The sequence below is a fragment of the Vipera berus genome (genome assembly GCF_964194415.1).
Source record: "Vipera berus genome assembly, chromosome: 3".
NCBI lineage: Eukaryota > Metazoa > Chordata > Lepidosauria > Squamata > Viperidae > Vipera > Vipera berus.
Genome location: NC_138204.1, coordinates 153,161,042 through 153,184,858, shown reverse-complemented (window position 1 = coordinate 153,184,858; position 23,817 = coordinate 153,161,042). Strand labels below are relative to the sequence as shown.

The 23,817-nt window shown below is 37.1% G+C and overlaps 2 protein-coding genes across 3 annotated transcripts in view; one reads left to right on the top strand and one right to left on the bottom strand.

Moving 5' to 3' along the window:
• Window positions 1-2,103, top strand: part of GPLD1 (glycosylphosphatidylinositol specific phospholipase D1) — a gene marked incomplete at its 5' end in the record, with an annotated part of 25,570 nt that extends 23,467 nt beyond the window's left edge. The window contains 3 exon segments of the mRNA XM_081324415.1: window positions 570-596; window positions 1,448-1,523; window positions 1,526-2,103. Coding sequence (XP_081180541.1) covers window positions 570-596; window positions 1,448-1,523; window positions 1,526-1,578 — 156 coding nt within the window. The 3' untranslated portion in view covers window positions 1,579-2,103.
• Window positions 1-23,817, bottom strand: part of MRS2 (magnesium transporter MRS2) — a 26,572-nt gene extending 2,755 nt beyond the window's left edge. Inside the window, exons 1-11 of one of the 2 annotated variants that reach the window (XM_081324416.1) lie at window positions 23,588-23,817; window positions 16,824-16,897; window positions 15,885-15,921; window positions 15,541-15,653; window positions 13,906-14,079; window positions 12,456-12,586; window positions 11,414-11,530; window positions 8,060-8,212; window positions 6,664-6,781; window positions 5,916-6,029; window positions 2,188-4,596 (exon numbers count right to left, since the gene is read on the bottom strand). In XM_081324416.1, the coding sequence (XP_081180542.1) occupies window positions 4,486-4,596; window positions 5,916-6,029; window positions 6,664-6,781; window positions 8,060-8,212; window positions 11,414-11,530; window positions 12,456-12,586; window positions 13,906-14,079; window positions 15,541-15,653; window positions 15,885-15,921; window positions 16,824-16,897; window positions 23,588-23,804 (1,359 nt within the window). In that variant the 5' untranslated portion in view covers window positions 23,805-23,817 and the 3' untranslated portion in view covers window positions 2,188-4,485. Of the gene's footprint in view, window positions 1-2,187; window positions 4,597-5,915; window positions 6,030-6,663; window positions 6,782-8,059; window positions 8,213-11,413; window positions 11,531-12,455; window positions 12,587-13,905; window positions 14,080-15,540; window positions 15,654-15,884; window positions 15,922-16,823; window positions 16,898-23,587 lie in introns of those variants that run through there. The other variant, XM_081324417.1, reaches the window with a different exon arrangement.

The following is a 23,817-nucleotide window of genomic DNA, read 5'->3' as shown; positions in this document are numbered from 1 at the left end:
TTTAAGAAAACTAGTTTAAAGTTAAACTAGTTTTAAGTTATATATTTATTTAAATGGAAAACATTACAATTAAAATTTCTTTTAAAAGTGAACTCTGATATTACATAAAATTAAGCAGCAGTATAATAGTGCAACCATATTACTGCTTTATAATAAAACTGAATTCTTTCAGAAACATACCTAATCTATTACATATATGTTGTGAAGCTGAAGAATAAAAGCTATACTAAGTTACCTAAAAAGAACAAAACAAAACCTAACAAAAATAATGCTTCAAAAAAGGTAGAAAAAACACCTGACTATACTAAAAAAAAGCAAAACACCTAAATATTTATCTTTTTCACACACAAGGACACAAATTGACTAAAACATTTGCATGTGTACCAAAAATTTTACGACTGCATACTGCTCCTGCTCAGCAGAATCAGTTTCTGCACTGAAATGAGTTTCCATAGTAGAAATCAGGCATATTCATCAGCTCAGAAACCCTTTAGAAATATTTGTAATTGATTATTGTACCAGTAAAAATAATGGTAGCCTTTCATTCTTTTCTCTTTTTACTTTCCCAGGCACAGTATGTTATCATCTCTCCAGAGGTATGATAATAAAATGTTTTGACGTGATTTTTGCTTTAATTTAACCTGAACACTAAGGAATCTAACTATTAAACTGTCAATTGATTAAAATATTAAAACACCCAATTACTTGAGCTTCAAGTTATAATAAATGTCTTGCTGTTTCTAATCTAACTTCATACTAATAATCCATTAGAACCAGGAAAATAATCCTCCTGTTTTCACTCAACCAGACCCAAGCATTAAATTATTACAAGTAGAAAAAGGGTTTCAAACAGTATGGATATGTAACTTTGGGGCCATATTGAACATAGATTTACTAATTAATATTTAATCAGTCATGATTAGCATAAGATATAGTAATTAAAGTAGGATAGCTTTAACAGCTGCAATGTTTAGTACGTTTAGAGCTTGTTCCTGTTATTGAATCATTGATTTCAATCAGATGTTTGACTAAGCAAAAATGTTTACAATCACCATTTTCATCTTTTTTTTTAATTGAAAAGTTTTACAATACATTTTATTTTTAACAAAAAATTTCATCTTATTTTGATCGAGGATAGTGGCTTTTGGAGAATTGGAACTAGGCACAGCCAATAGCCAAATAAATCATGTCTTTCCATTTACCTAGCAGGTTGTCAAGAGAACAGATTAAAAATTATCTTAACATCATTTGATATTGCTTAAATGTTACGTGATGCCAACCTCAATGCTATAACATGTATCTTCATTCATTTGGTCACCTAAAACTGTTTGCTCAATAGATATTGTATTCCAGTACTACTGTTCCTCATTGTAGGGAGTTGTCAGGAGCAGCACTGAACACCTTAATTACAGAGTATGACATTGGTGGCTATATATTCTCATTGCAGGAAAAATCAAGGTTTGGGAGTGCTCTTCTTACAATAAAAACTGGAGAAAAGGTAATTAAAATAAGTAGTACTGGTTTTTCTCACAGTGGAAAACAAGGCCAGATTGTAAATCATTTGCTGTTTATTACTAGTATTGTAAAAAAAAACCGTACTGAATTGACTGTTTTAACCCACAGAAAACTAAAATCATTTGTAGAAAAAACTCCATGCTTGCTACATCTTTTTCCCCCTGATCATTTAGCATTTAATGGAAGCTTTCCAATCTGCCTTTTTGGTCTTCCGTTCAATGGTGTCTTGATTCTTGGATGACTGCATGGACAAATCCATGCAGTTTTCTTGGCAAGCTTGTTCAGAAATGATTTCCCATTGCCTGTTTCCTAGGTCTGAGAGAGAGTGACTGGCCCAAAATCACTCAGCTGGCTTTGTGCCTAAGGCAGGACTAGAACTCTAGTCCATTGCCTTAATCACTAGACCAAACTGGTTTTTAAACTAATTTAGTGCCCTCCAGATGTGCAGAAAGTATAATTTCCCCAATTCCTAGGCCCTGTCAGCTGAAAATTCTGGCTGTCACTTTCCAGTCAACAAAATAACTTTGTCACAAAAATTTCAGGATTTAATTCTCTCCCTAGGATGCAGAGTATTAATACCTGCTTTCTGCCTTGACAGAGTGAAGTTGTTGTAGCTGCTGAAAGAAGTTCAACTAAAGCCCGACTTAGTGGAAGGCTTTTTCTTTACACCTTCTGATTATCATTTTGTGTTTCAAAGAACCTCTTCAATGAAGTAATCCTGAGTTTTGTGCGCCAGTAATTCCTGAATGCAGGACAGCATAGCAAATCTGCTCCTGACTTAGTATGTGAACAATACTAAACCTTTTAAGAAGTTAATCATCCCTCCTAAAATTAGTGTATTTTTTAAGATGTTCATGTTAAATAGAATAATGAGGGGAAGTTTTTCTAAATCTTTTGCAGCTTTTGGTCATTAGCTATGTTAACAGTTGCATGACAACAGATATAGTCTTAATTTTTAAAAAAATTTATTCCAACAGACTTGGATTTAGTATATTGGAGAACAAAGCCAAGAAGAATCCTAAATGTTGAGTTAACAGCATCAATAAAACAGATTTTCTCTTTATCTCTATTATTATAACTTTATACATTATTAAGTAGTGTAACAATACTTCTATAAATAAATGAGTTGAAACTCCAGAACTTTGTGACCTTTAAGAGAAACTGTCTCAGGCTAACAGCTATTTAAAGAATATTTTTTATTACTGATAACTCGTTTGACCTCCATTGCATCAAACTTAAGTTTGCTATCTTGCTCAGTTGTTGAAGACTGCCCCCCCTAGCCATGATTCATGGCTAATCATATTGACATGACAACCTGGAGACAATACAAGGTATTAAAATGTTTTTCCTTCAGAACAGATAGTTATCTAGCATATTTCCAGTCCAAATTAATTGTCCAGTAATAGGAGTTTGTACATCCTCTAAGCATGATCTTTTCCAATATTAGAGAACCAATATTTGATAAATTCAGTAAATTTCAGAAGCTGGCTCAATATTCCAACTACGCCGTTAAAATGATTTCTATAGCTCATGTATAGAAAGGCCTAGGCTTGATCCCTAACACTTCTAGTTAAAAGGATCAAGTAACAGATGGCAATAGAAGAAAACTACTCAAAATTCAGAGGAGTTGTTAGTCAGTATGGACAATAAGTCAAGACAAATATACACGTCCCAGGATAATGTTGCAGGATCCAATCTGGGTTGGTCACCAGGACTAGAGGTTTAGTCCTCTGAGCTTTTGGACTTGTGCTGGACCCTATTCACGCATTCTGGTGAGCGAGAAGTTCCCCGAGGATAGGGTCCAGCACAAGTCCAAAAGCTTGGAGACAAAACCTCTAGTCCTGGTGACCAACCCACATTGGATCCTGCAATAAGTGAAGAACCCAAGCTTAATACTATTGCAGCTTATCCTCCAAACCAATTCATTCCCAATTTCGTCTACTGTGAATCAGATTTTCTTACTGTTGAGGATAATAATTAACATACCATTTTAAGTTAAATGATCTAGACAATGGCTGATTTATTAATTTGCCTTTGATGCACAGCAAGCAGTTTAAGTACTGTTTTTCTGACTGAGTAGCATTTTGGAACCATTCTGAATTAAGTCATATTATAATAGCTGTCATGAGACTGATGCTGCATTGAGATAAAAGTACAGATAACTCTCGACTTACAACCATAATAAAACCTGCCCATTATGGTGTCATGCCATGACAGCCATTGAGTGTCTCACTTAACGAACCCTATTCCTGCTCTCACCAATGCAATCATTAAGTGAATTTGCAGTTTGTTAAGAGGAGCGTGGAGTGCCTCAACAATCTGGAAAGCTGTTTTTTTAAGGAGGTTCCATAAACTTCTCAAACAAACGAAGCCTCCTTAAAAAGGGGGAGCTTTCAACTCTATTTTTGGTAGCTACGACAGAAATATAAAACTGAGTAAAATAAGCTTTTTACCTTTCGGAATCCAGTAACTGAAGAGTTAGCAATAAAACAATATCTTTACAAAATACTAAATCTAAACAATAGAACATCAAATTAACATTCTGGTATATTATTTTCAAAAAAAGAATTTGTTATCAGAGATAACACTATTTTTACATAAATATATCTTACTCTTTAGAAATAATTTAGACAACACTTTTGCCTTCTATGAACTATGCCTGTGAAGGAATACATGTAAAACTATTATTACGGTAGACATGGTTTTCTTATATTGGCAAAAGGTTAAATTTTATCAGAATTCCCACAGAAGGCATTAGTTAAAGAAAAAAAGGTTGTTTTTTTAACATTTACATGATTTACATTTTTGACTGAAGTATTCAAAACTCTGAAGTCTTCTCTCCATTACTGAAGATTTTTAACTTCGTATTTTTGGGATATAACACAGTCAAACGGTAAAGGCTGCTACATTTTTTTAAAAACAAAATCCAGGATGATAGTCTCAATTTTAAGTTATCCTGGCGTATTCATGTCATTGGTTGGTCATTGTACTTCTGCTTGACTCAAAGGAATCTGTTTTGAAAACATTCTTAAACTCTACTTTTCCATTGGCTGACTGTGTTTTTTTCAATAAAGTCGGCATCTAAAGAAGGAAAAGATAACCAAATGAGGATTGTGAAAACTGATGGGGAAGGTAGTGTTGTGCTTAAGTAAGCAAAAGGAAGGTTGCTTGTGGACTTGTGGACTTCAACGCCCAGAATTCCCCAGCCAGCTATACTGGTCTTAAAGTTGCCAAGGTGGACACCCCTGATCTATACCGTATTTCTGTTTATGAACACTGGCAGCATATCATATTTATTTGCTTAAAATATATCAAACACTAAATATAGTATCCTTGGAGAGTGTGAAGTCATATCTAATTAAGGGGAAGTCTGGCTTGTTCCTTAGTCAAAAGCTACGTATACCTAAAATATGCTCTCGGATTCAAATGGAAGTTTATCAATCATGTGCATCTCTGCTAAGTTATGTACAACCAGTGTTAAGCAGAATAAGTTCTTAAAGGACTACATTTGACTTTTTACAATTGAAGCCTCCCTTCAAATGCCTGCCAGAAAGCAGAGGTTCATTCTGACTGTTATTAAGAATTCTGCCTGAAATTAGGATGCATTGTCTCAGAGAGTAAATGGTGCTGTAATCACAGCAGGAAGACACAATTTAAGGCAGACACAGCAGCAAAGCCATACTGTAACGAATACTCATATACAAAATATTTTTTCAATCAATATCCTTGCAAGCATTTTCAAAACAGCTAAGCAATAGAAATAAGGATCTGAATAAAGCTTGTAGATTAACATCACTTGGACTAAATACAGAGGAGAACTACAAATACGCAATAATTCATTGTCCTGTTTTATTGATATCCCACCTTTTATTCAGGAACTCAAGATAGTGTACACTATTCCTTTCTCTCATTTCTCCCCCCATAACAACCCTGTGAGGTAGGTGAAGCTGTGAGAGAGTGACTGGGCCAAAATCACCCAGTGGGCTTTTATGGCTAAGGGTGGATTTGAATCTGGGTCTCCTTGGTGCTAGTCCAAAATCTTAGCCACTACAGAACACTGGATCTCATGTACTTAAAAATCTAATACTCCAGCAAGATACATGGCAAACTCAAGCCTCTTCCATACAAAAGACACAGAAGAATGGTTCTCTTCCGAGGTCAACACAAAAAATCAAATCACAGTTGTCCTCTATAATCTCAGAATGCAAAACAAGGAATAACACCCTGAAGTTATAGGAAGACAAGAATCTGATCAAATGTTAGAAAAATATACGCTACTCATGATTCAAACTGAGTTTTGTTGATGGTTTTATTCCCAATATACCTGCATATGAGAGTTAAGCTAAAATGTTGAGGAGGAATGAGGTAGCTTAGTGTAGTAATAGTGAAAACATACTTACTGGTGGAAGCATTGACGGTTCTAGATGCCGTCCAAGAAATGTAAGCAGGCGCCGCCAAATTAAGCCACTGCCTAGGAACATAATTCCTGTCACCAGCCAAAACATTCCATGGTTCTAATATGGTATAAGAGCACAGAATGAATGATTCTCACCTCAGACCCTTCATTAGTTTTTAAATCTTACTGCATTTTTTAAAATGACTCTTAACTGGCAATATTAGATTTATTTACCCAGGAGTTAGCACTTAATACATCAGTCCTGTAGGAATGACATGGAAAGTGAACAGATCCCTAGCATACAAAATGGATCCTTTCCATTCCACTGGGGTTCATTAAATAAAGACAAGGGCTTTAAGCTTTCTCTTTTTTCCTCATTTACTCCACTGGACCTTGCAGAAACGTTTTCTGTCCTTTTAAGAGGACTGGCTAAAGAAGACAGCTTTCGTTCAGATATGGTTATGATCACTAGTACAAATTTCCTCAAGTTGAAATGCCAAGTCTATTGATGTAACCTTACATAAAACAAGTAAGTCTGCTATTCATCCCATAAAGAAAAATATAACACATAAATAGCTTGAGCATAAATAGTCTGAAGCAATGCTCTTATGATATTCATTAAACAACAAATATTCTATTGTCAGGTTCTAATAGCCAATTAATACAACATGCAATTAAAAGCAGCCTTCGTGGCTTTACCAGAATATTTTACAAAAATATCTAGAAATGTTGTTTTCAGTATTGTTTTTCACCTCTTCAAACGATGATTCCAAATTCATACCAAATGCTACTCCTATCAATCCAAAAAGCGAGATTGAAAAAGTACCCATGGTCAGCTGCAGGTTTAACCTCATCATAACGTTGCGGTGGCTAAAAAGGTAAAATATAACTCTGTTAAACTGAAGGATTAAGTGTGACCGTTAACACTTGCTTCAGGGATTTAAACAACTTTAGAGAAGATGCTCTTTCATACTTGCTTCCAGGAGTAGCAACCCAGTTTACAACCAGTTTTCTTTTAAAAATAAACCACTAGCCACTACCACTTACATAGTTTAGCCCAGCCTATGATACCATCAATTTAATGGCTCTAGAACAGAGTTTTTCAAGCTTGGCATTTTAAAGAATGTGTGGACTTCAACTCCCAGGAGTCCTCAGTCCACACATCTTAAAATTGCCAAGTTTGAAAAACACTATCCCAAAAGGATACTATTCCTCTATTCCCCCTATCTTGCCCGTTTGGCCACCTTGTGTTCTGCTGTCCCTGTTGTCTCCAGCTGATCTTCTTCCCATTGCTGAAGAACTGAGCCTGGCCAAAGAAGCTGCTATTTCTCCGAGACCTCACAGAGGCCTATAAAAGGTCAGCAGCTGCCATAACAGGCACACCTCTGTGGCAAGAGAAAGAAGGTGGAGAAATTCAGATGGGGGGGAGGGGGAGGGGTGGACTGAGTGCAGGGCAGAGACCCAAAATGGGAGGAGAGATAAGTGGGTGGCACACCCTGCAGTTATAAATGTAAGCGGGCTGCCAAGCACTGAAATTTTGATCATGTGATCACAGGTGTAACTTTGAGGACTGGCCATAATTACCATTCCTTTAGTGCCGTTGTAACTTTAAATAGTCACTGAATGAATGGAGCGGTTGTCCAACTTGTTTAAGATATGTGTGAAGGCCTGACTTAACGCAAGCTTAACTTTGTGGAAACTTTTTTGAACATGTACAAAAATGGCAGATGGGCACAATGCTAATAGCAAACTGACATATATGTTGGTTAACTTGCTTACCAGGCTTTCTGCAGTGGAACAGTTACAAAGCTTAGGGACTGCTTATGTAATCGTAACAGCTTGTGATTAAGTTGATTTCATTATTGACAGAAGACTGCCAGTCCATCTCTAGAACCATTAGCTTTATTCAAAAAATTAATTCATCAAAAGCAAAACAGGCTTTGTCAAGTTACCATTGATAATGGAATGTCTACAAAGCATAGCAATATAATTTATTAAAATAACCAAATTATTTATAGGAATAGAAAATAAATTTATTCATTTTATCTGAGAAAAAGCTTTATAAACAAAGCTATTTTTTAATCTAAATGTCAAATGAGTTTTAAAAAGTGCATGTTAAATTTTAACAATATGTTCCACACAGCTAACCTGTCTAAGTTGATAAAGATGATACTTTCAGAATCATCAATCAGTATTTTAAGTTCCCGGGTTTCATTCATAAGATCTTCTGCCTGCCTGTAGTAATTTTCCAATAGCAGTTCCATCTCCTCCACATGGTCAATTCCAGAGAGACTTGCCTCACTGTGAACAATAACGGTAAGACCCATTGCAAATAGAAGCTACTGTGATAGTATATGGCAATAATACTATACAATAATGGAAATTCACTTTTTACTGACCAAAGAAAGTTCTTTCTAGCAGTGTTAAAATTAGAGGATCGCTATCACTTGAATGACATCTACAATGAATGTAGTATCAAGAGTATTTAGCAATTAGGGAGAATCTTTAACTGTACATTGGATCAGCAACACTATCATTCATCTTCCTCTAAGCATGTTCAAATTAGGGTTTTCACTTACGGCAGGAAAAAATATGTTTCTCTATCCTGGCAATGGAAGTGTATGTACTTATTGGAGAAAAATCTAACAAACTCCTGATTAACTTGTTTACCTAACAGATCATATTCTGTTCTTATTCTGCAGGTTTTATATTTCAAACTATTTTTAAAGTGAGATTTTAAAACTAGAATGGCTTTATTAATAATCCATGTGAAATACAAGCTTGTAACCAAACTTACCTTGGGCCTTTTTAATGATTATAAATTATCTTTACCCAGAAGACAAAGAAGATAAATGGATAAAAATATCTTTAGTAAGAAGTGTAGAAATGGTACAATGTGGTAAATGTTGTAGATATATAGTACTATATTGGAATAAATATAATATCCTGTACATTGGTGATAAGATAGCTACAGCTAACAAAATCCTGACTTCTTTATTGCTTTGATCTTGAGAAAATCCTGTTACGTACATGTTGTACAGCTCAAATGAAAGAGGATATTAGGAGAAGGGTGAAAATACTCTATTGAGTTTGTGGAGAAGAATGTATGAAATGAACATAGCTTTAAGGCTTAAACACACTTTGGGAATATTTGTTGTGTTAATTCTATTTATATATTTTAAACGAATTGACAAGTTAATGATAATTTTTAATCGATGGCAACCCCCCCCAGGATTTTTCTGTAAAACTATAGCTTTTATATGAAAATGGTGATTTCAATGGCAACAAAAGCTCTGAATGGCAATGAAAGCATTAAGTTTTGTTACTATGACTCATATCCTTATCACTGCCGACTTAAAGACTACTACAACATATTACACATGGGACTGCCTTTGAAGTTTTTGAAATATGAAGCTGATCCAGAGTGCAGCAATTCAGGTGCTCACTGCAATTCATTGGTGCTTTACACCAGTACTGTGGCCCCTGCATTGGTTTCCAACAGGCTTCCTGGTGCAGTGTTTAAAGTGCTGGAATCAACCTTTAAGCCCTACAACTTTTCTAGCTTTCTATTTATCTGCTGGATCTTATTTTTTCCATTGGAATTGACCTGGCCATTTTGATTTCACTGGGAGAATTTATTAGCAGAATTTACTTTAGCAAGTTGAGGTGGCCAAAACTCAGCAGAACTGCTTTTTACCAGCTTCATCAGCTCTTTGGAATGGCCACCAGCACACATCCAGTTAGTTCCTATCCTAACTTGGTAAGCTGTTCAGAAAAGAGTACTTCAGAGCTAATTTTGGCTTTGCTTTGACCTTCATTTGGCTTTATTCTGGTTGGATTAAAGTTTTATTATTTTATATTTTCACTAGTTGCTGAACCTTTCATGTTTATTTACTGCAGTGTCCCAGAATTCTGGGAGTTGCATGCATTAGAGTAGGGGTACCCAGCCTGTGGGCCACGCTTCATTCAGAACTGGACCATGGAAGTGGTGGGTGAACATGGGCCCATTGCTTGCACAAATGGAGCTGTACGCACTTGCTTGCCCGCTGCTCACTTGAAACCATCCCCTCCCCACCACCGGTTCGCAAAGCTGGAAAGGTTGGAGAGCACTACATTAGAGTTACCAAAGGCTGGGTAACACATCTTATATATTCTTATTTTTCCCCCTGAATCCATGGAGCTTATAGTAGTCTACATATAAAATTAAGGAACAACAAATATTTTGTTTGATTTGAAAACTAGGCCGATTACAAAAAAAATCTTTTGGGCTTTATTGGGCTTCCCAACAGACATTTAGAAAGGGCTGGCTGTCATCTTACATGAGAGATTAAATAAATTGGAAGCCATTCTAGTACACACTATCTGGTCACGTTCTCCAGTAAAATATTAATACAATGTGGAACCAGTATTTTGGAAATTAAGGTTTAAAGATGTTAACGTTTATTTTAGTATATCCCCCAAACATAGAATTTGCCTACTTCTGGGGAGGTTTGGATATATTATGCCTGGATTAGAGTAAAAAAGGTTAACTATGCCATTTAGGAAGTTCGGGTTTCAGATTCTAAAGGGTGGGGGTCCAACCTTTTGGCTTGCCTGGGCTGAGCTGATTGAAGAGGAATTGTCTTGGGCCACACATAAAATATGTAAGAGATGTATATAAATAGCAAACTTCTTTTTTTAAAAATATTTTTTTATTATATCTTGTGGGGCTGCATTTTTCCAGGGCTGCATGTGGCCAATGGGCCATGGGCCTGCTCTAAAGATTGACAGTGATGAACCAGCTTTTTAACAACAGAAAAGGAAGATCTTGATTTACCAAAATGTAAAACCATGTTGCAGCATGTTGAGGTTGTAGAAAAATAGATAAAGTTTGCCACTACTATATTATTTGATTTTATTGCTCATATTTTTTCTCATCTTTTAATTTTTTACTTCATTTTTCTTCTGCCTTTTTGCTTTATGACTTGCTAGTTTTACAGTATTCAACTTTTTTTTATTACATAGTATCTGAATGGTATTCAGGGTTCTGCTTTTTATTTATATTCCATCTGTACTCAAGAAAATCAATTAGAATATTTTTAAAAATAATGAAACCAAACCTAGTTTTGACTAAAGTATACTATGTAACAGAATTCTATTGTAAGTAGATAATCAGTAGATAATCAGATTTTGATGACGGCCCACTGAAATGCATTTGTCATCCTCCATATTTTACAGAAACCACAAATTTTCAAAGATCACAAGTCATTAACTAGTAGCAATAATAATTGTCAGACAATGGTTAATTGGTTTCTGATAAAACAGCATTTGACCTGCTTTTGAGGGGAGCAGTGTATATTCTCGGTACAGCTATGCTTTACAGTTGTTTGTGCAGTGGAAAATTAAGACATTTGGAAACGGTAACCAGTTTAAACAAACAAAGGAACTTATGCTTCCTCCATTTCAAAAACTTTGAAGTATAATTTGGACCATCAGAAACACTCTTTCACAACCTATACTTACAATACTTCTGGATCTGTCCATTTAGTCAGACACAGTTCTTCCATGACTTCTTTGTCATCTAGGATTTCCAATATTGTCTCTTTGAAAACTTTAAGATCAGTTTCTAATTCTGACAAACTAAAAAATAAAAGCATAAGAGACCTATCACAAAACATACTTTGTTTTTTAAATTAACCAATATTTTGCTGAAGTTGTTTGTACATATGAGCTTGCTGTTAGACCTCTTTCTGGGTCAAGTCAAAATCCAAAGTGGAAGTCATTCTTGAAATCTCTTCACGGCTGAGCAATAATGTGGGTTGTTTATGCTTAAATATAAACATTTACAGCAGCTTGATGTTATATGAAGCCACTGAAATTAGAATCTGTTATCTGGTTTCACAGATACAAAAATATCTTTCATTTAAAATGTAATGAAGTTGGGACCTGCTACCTGAAAGACAGCTTTGCCTTTATGAATCAGCTGGGATTTATAAGAATCTGGTTACCTCTTTAATGTAGCAGAAAAGGTTAAGTGGTGATAGCTTTAACACTATAGCTTTAATACTACTATAGTGGAACTAATATTTTTAAATTTCATTATTATTGCACCAGTTTCAAACAGCTGTCTTAACCAAGACTTTTAAAAATGACTATTATTTGACTTTCCGCTATTGTTAATTCTTATATTTCAAAGGCACTAAAACATTTTTTCTTTGTTACTCTAATAGATTTGTAATATAAAATTAAAAGAGAAATTTAGGTAGTTTGTTTTTATATCGGGCTAAAAAAATTCATCTGTTTCAGTAATAGTTTACATTGTCTTATTTCCACAACCACGTGGTGCTAAAATTGTTGCATCAAAAAGATTATTAACTGCATCAAGTAGAATTGAACAAATCAATTCAGCATTCAAGACAACAATCTACAGTGCTTTTATCCCTGCCTAATATTTAGTTTAAGCGATCTGTTGTAATAAGTGTAGTTGTTATATAATTCAAGAAAATGGCTGACTACAATTTACATTAACAAGGTAATTGAAGAGACTGAAGGCAGATTTGCTTACCTCTTTCCATTTTGCAGTAAGATATGGACTTTACTCCTATCCAGGGACAAAAGCTTAGGATCCACTAAAGCATTCAGCGTTTCAAGAATTTGAGGCTGCAGATGGCTCAGTTTGCCATTCAGGTAGCTGATCTAGATAACAACATGATCCTTTATAAGAATTAAAATAATTTTTTTAGAATGCCTTCTAAAAAAGTCCTTTTGTTCAGCAAAACAGACATATAATCTTGAAGTTATAGCAAAATTGATAATGCAGGCTGAAATATAGGCAGAACATCCTTCCACAAACCTATATACCAACCTTTATCAGTACACGCTGATGCATGGTGAAATCTTTTATTATTTTATTTCTCATTGCCACTGATTTAAATAATGACTTTAATGTTATTATGATATTGAATTGGATATGTATGCAATAACATGCAACATATAAATATTTAAAAGTAAATATTCACGCTCAAAACTGCTTCTGAAACATGCCAGTTATTACACTGCATAAAATAAGCGATTTGTTTTTAAAAAAATAAAACCCAGAATATCTTCACTTGTGGTCAAGTCATCCCTTTTCATTTTCCTTGCAGGGATCTCACAATATCCTTTGATATTTTTATTTTTTTTTTATTATTATTATTATTATTATTATTATTATTATTATTATTATTATTATTATTATTATTATTTATTTTTTATTATTATTATATTAAATTATTATTATTATTATTATTATTATTATTATTATTATTATTATTATTATTATTATTATTTGCATTACACTAATTACAGGAGTTATCAGGAAACTAGCTCAGAAACACAATTTTTAAATACAGAATAAATTAATAAGGATAGCCATTTGAAGTAACCTATAAGAAAAGGACTGCCTTTTAGCCATGATTCTCATACAAGTAGTCCTCAACTTACAACTATTCATTTAGTGACCATTTGAAATTACAACAGTACTGAAAAAAGTGACTGTTTTTCACACTTACGACCATTGCAGCATCCCTGTGGTCACAAGATCAAAATTTGGATGCTTGGCAACTGACTCATATTTATGATGGCTGCAGTGTCATGGAATCATCTTTTGCAGCCTTTCGACAAGCAAAGTCAATGGGGAAGCCACAGTCACTTAACAACCGTGTTACTAACTTAGCCACTGCAGTGATTCACTTAACAACTATGGCGAGAAAGATCATAAAATAGGGTGAAATTCACTTAACTTTCTTGCTTAGCAATGGAAACTTTGGGCTCAATTATGTGGTCATAAGCTGAGGAGTATATATATTTATCTGCCTCCTTCAACAAATGATTATAATGTTCTCAACCCAAGGTCCTCCATATATGTTGGACTTAAGTCTCAGATCTCTTGGGAATTTGGAGTTCACCATGTCCAGAGGGCTCCAGTTTGGGAAAGGCCACAACAACCACTCTCAGCACACCATAAGCATGCTCACCCAATACTGCAGTATTGCTTCTATAGCTCTGAATTCAAAAGGCAAAGAATATGTAACTAGTTGACCTTCTCCAGCTAGCTGAGATGCCAGTTCTTGGAACAGCCATTTTTCCAGATTTGAATTGCGATAATCTAGGATCAGAAGATACTCTGGTGTTATCACAGCCTTCAAAAACTAGAAGAAGCAGAGAAGAAAATTAGCCAACACCTAATACTTGTTACATATTCTTCAGTTGTTACACTAACGCTAATCACAAGCCCAGACTTGTCTAATATGCCCTTTGAACTGGTGGCCTAGGGGTTAAAACAACTGCTTAAGACGCAGTCGGCCCAGGTTCGAATCTCAGAAGGGTATGGCTGACTGATGAGAACAAATAAGTTTTAAATGATCATATCAGTCTACCTTTATTCTTTGTTAGCAAGCCAAAAAAATTTACACAAATATGAGCTGCTACTGCCTGTAGATGGCCTTGGGCTAGGCTGAAACAGGAAATAAGATTTGTCCTGTGTCTGGGACTAAGCAAGTGTATTCTGAATGCTTAACAAACATTTAACACATATCTCCCTTGCTTCTCAGCTAACAAAGAGGGAGAGAGAGAGCCTGTGGCCTAGGGGTTAAAACAACGGCTTAAGACGCAGTCAGCCCAGGTTTGAATCTCAGAAGGGTATGGCTGACTGATGAGAACAAATAAGTTTGAAATTATCATATCGGTCTCCCTTTATTCTTTGTTAGCAAGCCAAAAAAATTTACACAAATATGAGCTGCTACTGCCTGTAGATGGCCTTGGGCTAGGCTGAAACAGGAAATAAGATTTGTCCAGTGTCTGGGACCAAGCAAGTGTATTCTGAATGCTTAACAAACATTTAACATACACACACACACACACACACACATATATATATTTAAATCACACTATGTGTGATTACTCAGACTCAGGTATTTGAAGAGGATTTCCTCCAAAGCAAATAGGTGTAAAATTCTTGGCTGTTTCAGTGATAGTGTTTCTTTGGTAATAGCTTTGGATTTATATGACTTGTGTTTTGTTTTCTTTATTGCTGTGATCCTAACCTTAAAACTGTCTCCTATTTTTATTTGTTGCTTCTATGGTTTTGCTCATTTAACCTTAGTTGTACTTTTTTTTTCCTGTACACCTTCTGATTCCATCTTTCCCCTGAGTTCTCCTATCACATACTCTTTGAAGTCGATTAGGCGAAAAAAAGACTCTCAAGATTTTCAACCAGGCTTCTTGGTAAAATAAAAATATGACCCTAGGTCTCTTTGACGCAATTTAGACGTTTTGTATTGGCTCATCTCTGCTGTACTTTTTCTCTCCCATTTCCATCATGTTTTGCTATTTTAAATGGTACAATTCGACTCCCGGGTTTACCTCATCTCACCTCATTTCCCATTCTAACCCTTTTCTGTAACACTGGCACAGAAACTCCTTTGTTTTACTGATGATATACAAGGCATTTTGGAAATCTTTGGGAAGAAGGAGGAGATATATCTTACTTATCAGTAAATAAAGGAAAAGAAATACGTTGCTTCAATTAGCTATGTGTAAATATTTCAGAGGTTTTCCAAATAACTAAAAGCTGCTAAGCCAACATTTGTATAGTCATATATTTTTCTTACCTCCATTCTCATAATAATTTTGTTGTTCCTAGGTGTTATATTTATTTGATGTTGAAACCGTAGATCCCGTGCTTGAAGACCTAGTTCCTGATGTAGTTCTGTTTTCTTTCTTTCTGCCCCCAAAAAGATTTTGTATAGAAATATGAAATGGAAACGTACACCACTTGAAACAAGCAATTATTTCTCAAAGTTATCACTTCAACAAATACAACAAATATCTGAAATTTAACAGAAATGATAAACTACCCAAAAACTATTAATGTTGCAATTACTTATTTAAAAAATTCTAAAATGGCTGTAAAATATTTTTCTTGAATTCGTAAGTAAAAAAGAATTCTACATACCATAGGAGGTAACATTGCCTTCTGTATCAAATTTCATCTAAAAGGAAGGAAACAGATTTTTTTAAAAGAAGGCAATAGCACTGAAATTAAATAAAATTTGTCCTATTTAATATGGGTGGTATTTCTACTATTCATAAGTATCAAATATAATTAAGACAGATTTCTATTGAAGTTTATATATTCAGAAATAGGGCAATAATTGTAAAATGAATTTTACAATTCACGTAATAAAGAGTGCTTTACTATTCTAATCCTATGGATTAGAATAGTAGATGTGGACACTGTTTTATAAACTAAGATATCCAAATGTCTTAGCATAGTGGTTAACAGTATGAGAATAAATCAACTGTGTAAAAGTTTTATTGCCATTTAATTCTAAAATGATAGACCTCGAGATGTCTCTGGAAGGATTGGACTTCAACTCCCATAATCCATAGCCAGCAGATTATCTGGAATGTCACATGACCGGAGAAGGCTGCCCCCAAAAAGTGCGCTTAGATTTGTCTCTCAATTCGTTTATTGACAATTGAGACATGCATACTTTCTCCTAGATAGTGGCCCAGCGCAGGATGAATTATTTTTAGCCCTTTCAATTTTTACAAACTATTCTTTTCTACCCTGACTGCAACCCAATGTTATAAATGAACCCTGCATTTCATCTATTACATTCCATCTCTATTCCTGCAGCATTTTTCCCCCCTCTGTTAAGCATGGGTCATCTATGCCAGGGGTAGGCAACCTTGGCTCTTTTATGACTCGTGGACTTCAACTCCCAGAATTCCTCAGCCAGCCACGCTGAGGGGAAAGGGAGAGGTTTCCAAGCTGAGCCATGCTGGCTCAGGAATTCTGGGAGTTGAAGTCCACGAGTCATAAAAGAGCCAAGGTTGCCTACCCCTGATCTATGCTTTCCACTTCATGGCCTTGAAGGGGAACACTTACCACTGAAAACACTGGTGCCACACTGGCTAAAGTAGCCTGAGTCACCTCTGTACTGCAGTGCCGAGAAAGAGCATCTAAAGTGAATAGAGAGAAGCAGAGGAGAAACACTATTAATAAAGAGTAGCTAATATGAAGAATCAGCAGGAAAGTTGTTCAATAGTAAATACCACCCACCTTGAGAAAAGATGCCATAGAATAAAAGGTAATTTTTTCCCCAGCTCAATTCCTTACATTACAGGCACAAACCAGTTTTATTGGCAACAAGATAAAAGCGACGGACATGGTCTTCTGAGATGTTTTTCAAATTCTCAGTCTATAGCCCTGGTAATCCCTGAATATCTCCATCCAAGTACAGCTAGTCCTTAACTTACAACAGTTCATTTAGTGACTGTTCAAAGTTACAACACCACTGAAAAAGTGACTTATGACCATTTTTCACTTATGACCGCTACAGCATCCCCATGGTCACATGACCAAGATTTGGATGCTTGGCAACTGGTTCATATTTATGACGGTTGCAGTGTCCTGTGGCCATGTGATCCCCTTTTGCAATCATCTGACAAGCAAAATCAATGGGGAAATCAGATTCACTTAACAACCATGTTATTAATAACCACGGTGATTCACTTAACAAATTGGAAAGAAAGGTCTTAAAATGGGGCAAAACTCACTTAACAAATTTCTCACTTAACATAAATTTTGGGCTCAATTGCGGTCATAACTTGAGGACTACCTGTACTAACCAGGCTCACCCTACTTAGCTCCCAAACTCAGCAAGATTGGCCAGGCTATGCTACAGAATACAGATACTCTATTTTTGGCACAATCAGCAATGGCATAATATTAGCAGCCTTAGCTTGCAAATTTATTACTGATCAAAACTTTCACGGGTCTTGATAACAGATTAGGTTGCTCTCAGAAAGTAAAACAGTTTGATGATTTCTAATGAATGCCTTGAGACAGCAGAGGACAAGAAATATTTGTAAGTGCAAAGGTCTCCATCTCTTCAAGGTATGTATCTTTTTTTGTATAAATTTTATTAGTTTTTACAGGGTTAGGAATCAGGTGGGGTTGGGGTTAGGGTTTTTCCAAAGAACATTCTCAATATTTAGCAAACAGTATAATGTCTGGGTTCATGTGTTTAACAAACAATAATAGATAATAGTTAATTATCATTTGTTGTTGTTAGTTGCGAAGTCGTGTCCGACCCATCGCGACCCTATGGACAATGTTCCTCCAGGCCTTCCTGTCCTCTACCATCTTCTGGAGTCCATTTAAGCTCACGCCTACTGCTTCAGTGACTCCATCCAGCCACCTCATTCTCTGTCGTCCCCTTCTTCTCTTGCCCTCAATCTTTCCCAGCATTAGGCTCTTCTCCAGTGAGTCCTTCCTTCTCATTAGGTGGCCAAAGTATTTGAGTTTTAGCTTCAGGATCTGGCCTTCTAAAGAGCAGTCAGGGTTGATCTCCTCTAGGACTGACCGGTTTGATCGCCTTGCAGTCCAAGGGACTCGCAGGAGTCTTCTCCAGCACCATAATTCAAAGGCATCAATTCTTTGGCGCTCAGCCTTTCGTATGGTCCAGCTTTCACTGCCATACATTGCAACTGGGAAGACCATAGCCTTGACTATACGCACTTTTGTTGACAGGGTGATGTCTCTGCTTTTTAGTGTGCTGTCTAGATTTGCCATGGCTTTCCTCCCCAGGAGCAAGCGTCTTTTAATTTCTTGGCTACAGTCCCCATCTGCAGTGATCTTAATGTTAATTAATCGCTCAATATTCTTCTTCTTGCTAATATATATTCAGAGTTACATATCACATTCCTTTCTCTCTAACTCATTTTTCTAGCCATTGATAGAAATTATCCCATGTTCTAAAATACACTGAGTCTTCTTTTTTATCTTTAAAGTCAATCTATCCATTTCTGCACACACTAAAATTTTCTTAATTAGGACTTCAGCTGGTAAATTTTCATTTTTCCAATGTTGGGCAAATACAATTCTTGCTGCCATTAGTACGTGTAGTATTAAATATATGCAATCTTTCTCATAATTTGCTCCTATTATTCCTAACAAAAATAATTCTGGCTTAAAGTCGATTTGTTTTTTATTCATTTTCTCCAACCATAAATGTATTTTAACCTAAAATCTTTTTGCTTTAGGGCATGTCCACCAGATATGATAAGTACTTGGTCTTTGTTTGCATTTCCAACAGTTGTTTGAAATATTTTTAAACATTTTTGCTAAACTCACTGGTGTCATATGCCATCTGTAAAACATTTTATATAAGTTTTCTTTATATGCCACTGCTTTAGTTAATTTAACATTTCTTTCCCAAGGTATGTATCTTCAAAATTGCCCTCAAACTGTCCGGTGATCTAGACAAGGTAAGAAAATGAGCTCCTTATATTACAGCAAATTTATAACACTTGTGTTTAAGCCAAAGAAATGATTTTGAAAGTCATAATTTATACACATGCAAATATGTAATTTCTACTGAACATGGATGATAGGCCTTTCTGCATTAAAAGCTGAAGAGTTTACTCATCTTTAAGTCAGCATCAAAATGAACTGGCGTGAGATCTGTGGCCAATCTGAATCTTGACTCTACTGTCCTGTTCTAATCATTGTAGACCCTTTACCTCCCTCCAAGGTAATGTCTGATGAACTCTAGATTTTACATACCTTAGTTCGGGGGTGTTAAACTGCTGGCCCGTGGGCCGGACGCATCACGGGGAAGCCACGCCCACCCCATTGCCAGCAATGGCAAAACTCCCGATACGTCACGCGACGTCATGTGACATCGTGAGGTTGACATGTCTGCCTTAGTTTTTCCAGTGATTATGCTGAAACAGGGGATGTATTTGGGGTGGGGTGGGGACACTATTTTAACTCCAAGTCTGTTTCATTTTTTGGCTGGCAATGAGGTGATGGGGACAGAGCCCCCCCTTCCCAAAAAGATGCTTGTATTGGGGATGGCTACAAGTGGGGCAAAGCCCCTTTTCATTTGCATCAGTCATTTTGATGGTAAAGCATGCTGAAGAAGAGGGACAATACCTTATTCAGCCTGTGATGGCAATTCTAATTCAAAATCTCACCTCAGAAGGTGGGACGAGAGAAACGGTATTTTGCCTGCCACCCTTTATCCTGATCTTGATGTTCGTTTTAAGGTCAAAACAGAACCTCTACTTGGCTGCATGTAAACCTCTGGACTTAAACTGGAATTGTTGAAAGCACAGTGTTATACAGTATCCCACTGTTTCTGTACAACCAGCTTGATCTGGTAGGATTGGGGCACTCCACATTCCATTGATTAAACAATACTATCAGTCTAGGCCAGGGGTCAGCAACCTGAAACAGTGAAAGAGCCACTCGGAACCGGTTCTTTCACAAAAGGAAAAACTGGGAGCCGCAAAAAAAATGTGCGCATGTGCGTACATGCGCAGAACAGGGTTTGACTGAAGAGTGGAGCCAAGGCGAGATATGCACCTACCCTGCATATTTGAATTGATTGGTTGAACTTTTTTAGTCCCACTTTTTTTTTTTGGGACTGCATGTGGCAGAGGACCGGGAGCCGCAGGAGACGGCTGAAAGAGCCGCATGCGGCTCCGGAGCCGCGGGTTGCAGACCTGTGGTCTAGGCTCTGGAAACATTTCTGTAGTAGCATTTGCCCTCTGGAATGAAATTCCACCCAAACGGCTCCCTACTGATATTTCAAAAGACCACTAAAAACCTGGCTCTTTGCCCAGGCTTTTGGCTAGGCAACCTTGGCTCTTTTATGACCCGTGGACTTCTGGGAGTTGAAGTCCACGAGTCATAAAAGAGCCAAGGTTGCCTACCCCTGGGCTAGGCTGAGTAATGTCTTTCATCTTTTTGTGTGTGTGTGTGCCTCTCTCTGTTTTGTTTTTTTTGGCTATGTGCTGTTTTTGTGTGTTGCTTTTTGTTCTTACATGTTTTCAACACCATATACTACCTAGAGTTGCTGGGAATAAGGTGGCATATAAATTTAGTATATTATTACAGCATTATTTATATGCTAAAGGTTTCAACCCGACTTAAATTAGCATTGTAACAGTAGGTGGCTCTCTGAGCTTAGCTGTTTGCTTGCAAATGATTCATTATCCAACTAGATACCATCATCAGTACAATACCAAGCTCAGAGACCACCATGTAGTCCACAGTTCAAGCCTGAGTAACATCTATTTTCTTCTATTGTAACATTTAACTATTTACTTTGAATGTTGTTGGTAACTGTCTATTCTTGTTTCATTTATTCAGTTTTTGTAAAGCAAATGAGTAGCATTTATATTACAGGAGTCTCATAAATTCCTAAAATTTACACAATCTGTTCTGAATGCTCAAAATATGAGTAAAATATAATTACAATATATCCCTTGGAAAATATTTAGAAAGGGTAAGAAAGGCATTGCAAAGAAATACTTCTAGGCAATGTATACAAGACACAAATAATCTGAAACTTCTCAGTTTGAAACAGCTGGGCACAGTATGCATTTTCCAGTTACATTCTGAGTCGACAGCAGCATTAGGCAGAAATTATCTTGCCGGCTCTTCTGTATCCAGGCTGTTATGAACTCTGCAATGGAAAAACACAGGTTTCTCTACCTTCCATGCCTCCAGCAGGGCCAATAATAACTTTGGGGGGAAAAGGCACTGCACATATCTTGAAAATGATGCAAACTCCTCAATGGAATTTTCTTAGCTAGTTAAAAAAAATAATTGGAAGAGCTTGCACTATGAGACTTGTTGGCCACTTCATGTATCAAGGTAAAACTAGCTGTTTGGTGCTTTCTGCTCTGTTCATTAATGAAGATCATCCAGATATTAGTTGCAGACTACTTAGGATTGGTTCCATAATCAGCCAGCATTCTGCAAACAGTAGAATGTTTATCATTACGTTATAAATTAAGCCAAATACAGGTAGTCCTTGACTTATGACCACAATTGAGCCCAAAATTTCTGTTGCTAAGTGAGACATTTGTTAAGAGTGCTTTGCCCCATTTTAACACCTTTCTTGCCTCAGTTAAGTGAATCACTGCAGTTGACAAGTTAGTTAACACGGTTAAGTGAATCTGCCTAGCCCATTCACTGTGCTTGTCAGAAGGTTGCAAAAGGTGATCACGTGAGCTTGGGACACTGCAACTGTCAAAAATATGAAGCAATTGCCAGGCACCCAAATTTTGATCACGTGACCATGGAGATGCTGCACAAGTCGTAACTATGAAAAATGGGCGTGACTTTTTTTCACTGCTATTGTGACTTTGAACAGTCACTAAATGAACTGTTGTACACTTTCAACCTACTGATTGGAATAAGTGAATGGTCTTCAAAATTTAACACTGAAAGAGAAATTTAAAATTGAATTTGCTGCAGTGGAAACTTACTGGGTGGAGAAACAAGCTTACCGAAGAAACTACAATGGATGGGAACCAGGAAAGAATAGCCGAGAGCAGGGGTGTCAAACTGCCAGCCTGTGGGCCAGATGCGTCATGCCGAAACCACGCCCACCCCAGTTCCAGCAATGGAGAAAAAGTTGCAATACGTCGCAACACATCACGCGACATTGAGAGTTTGACAACCCTGGCATAAAGGGAGGATGCAAGAGAAACACGTAGGCAAAAATGTTATCTGGGTCTTCAGAATGGGAAAAAGGAGCCGTAAGAGGAGATAACTAGAAAAACAGAAAATAACCTATTTTTCTAAGAAGTCATAAAAAAAGGGGGGCCCAGAACTCAGACAACTGAGCATGTGAAATTAGTTGATTAATATTAACTAACACGTCTTGCATAAATTATCTTCTAATTTTAATGCACATGTGATGTATGATTTAGTATGTAGCAGGAAATATGTAGGAGGCGGTTGGAAAGAGTGTAACCTCATAGTACCTCTGGGGAATGGGGAGTGATGTGGCGGCCACAACATGGTTGTATAAAGAAGGGAATATTTTAGGTTGAAACTTTGGAGAGAACCAAACTTTGATAGCTTCTCTCCCCGCTTATTGCAATAAACAAAACAAAATGCCTTCACTGTGTCTTGGCTGGTTATTAGTCAGGCGGGCTTGCCTCTGGTCACTAAGGAAAGTGGCCAGGAGCACAGAACAATACTATGCAGTAGGTAGCTTAACAATGCCTGAAAACCCCATCACTTAAGTTTCATTCATCACATTCTGCCACACACCATCACTCAAGAACTGTAGTGACTGGATTCAAACCCCACATTGATCCAAACTCGCAAACAAATATGACTGGACTGAAAATCCAAACACGCACTTCAATACTCAATCAACTCCCCCCCCCCGCCACCCCGAGTACAGGTAAGTTCAGGCTAGTTCAGGGGTAGGCAACCTCGGCTCTTTTATGACTCGTGGACTTCAACTCCCAGAATTCCTGAGTCAGCATAGCTGGCTCAGGAATTCTGGGAGTTGAAGTCCACGAGTCATAAAAGAGCCGAGGTTGCCTACCCCTGGGCTAGTTGGTCTGTGCGGAAAAGTTCAACGCCTCAAGAGGCAAAGTTGCAGACACTTTATATCCTCGCTGGGGAACTTCGGAGCACTTTGAGGATATCCGCCCAGGATTCCCAATGGCTCAATCATGATTCATAACTCAAGTGCAAAGATTTCTGGTGGAGTTTACAGGATCTAGGTAGGCAGCAACAGGCTCTGCGCCTGTTCTCCAGAGAATAAACCCCCTGTGATCTGTTTCTCACAAGGGCAGTCCAGACGGCCGCAGCGCCTTGCAGGCACGACTTACATGCGCAAAGTAGAAAGGTCTGTCCGCCACTTCGGCGCCACCGGCATTTTTCGGATTTGCAGCCATGCGGCGCCCCACCCGCCGCACCTGGAAAGCGCCACGAGCTCCCACACTGGAGAAGACCATAGCGGTGGCTGCAGCTACAGCAGAGCCGCCTGCCCAACAAACAGTGCACGCCAGGCCGCAGCCGCTGCCTCAAAAGCCGGACGCACTCCATGTCTGCCCACTGC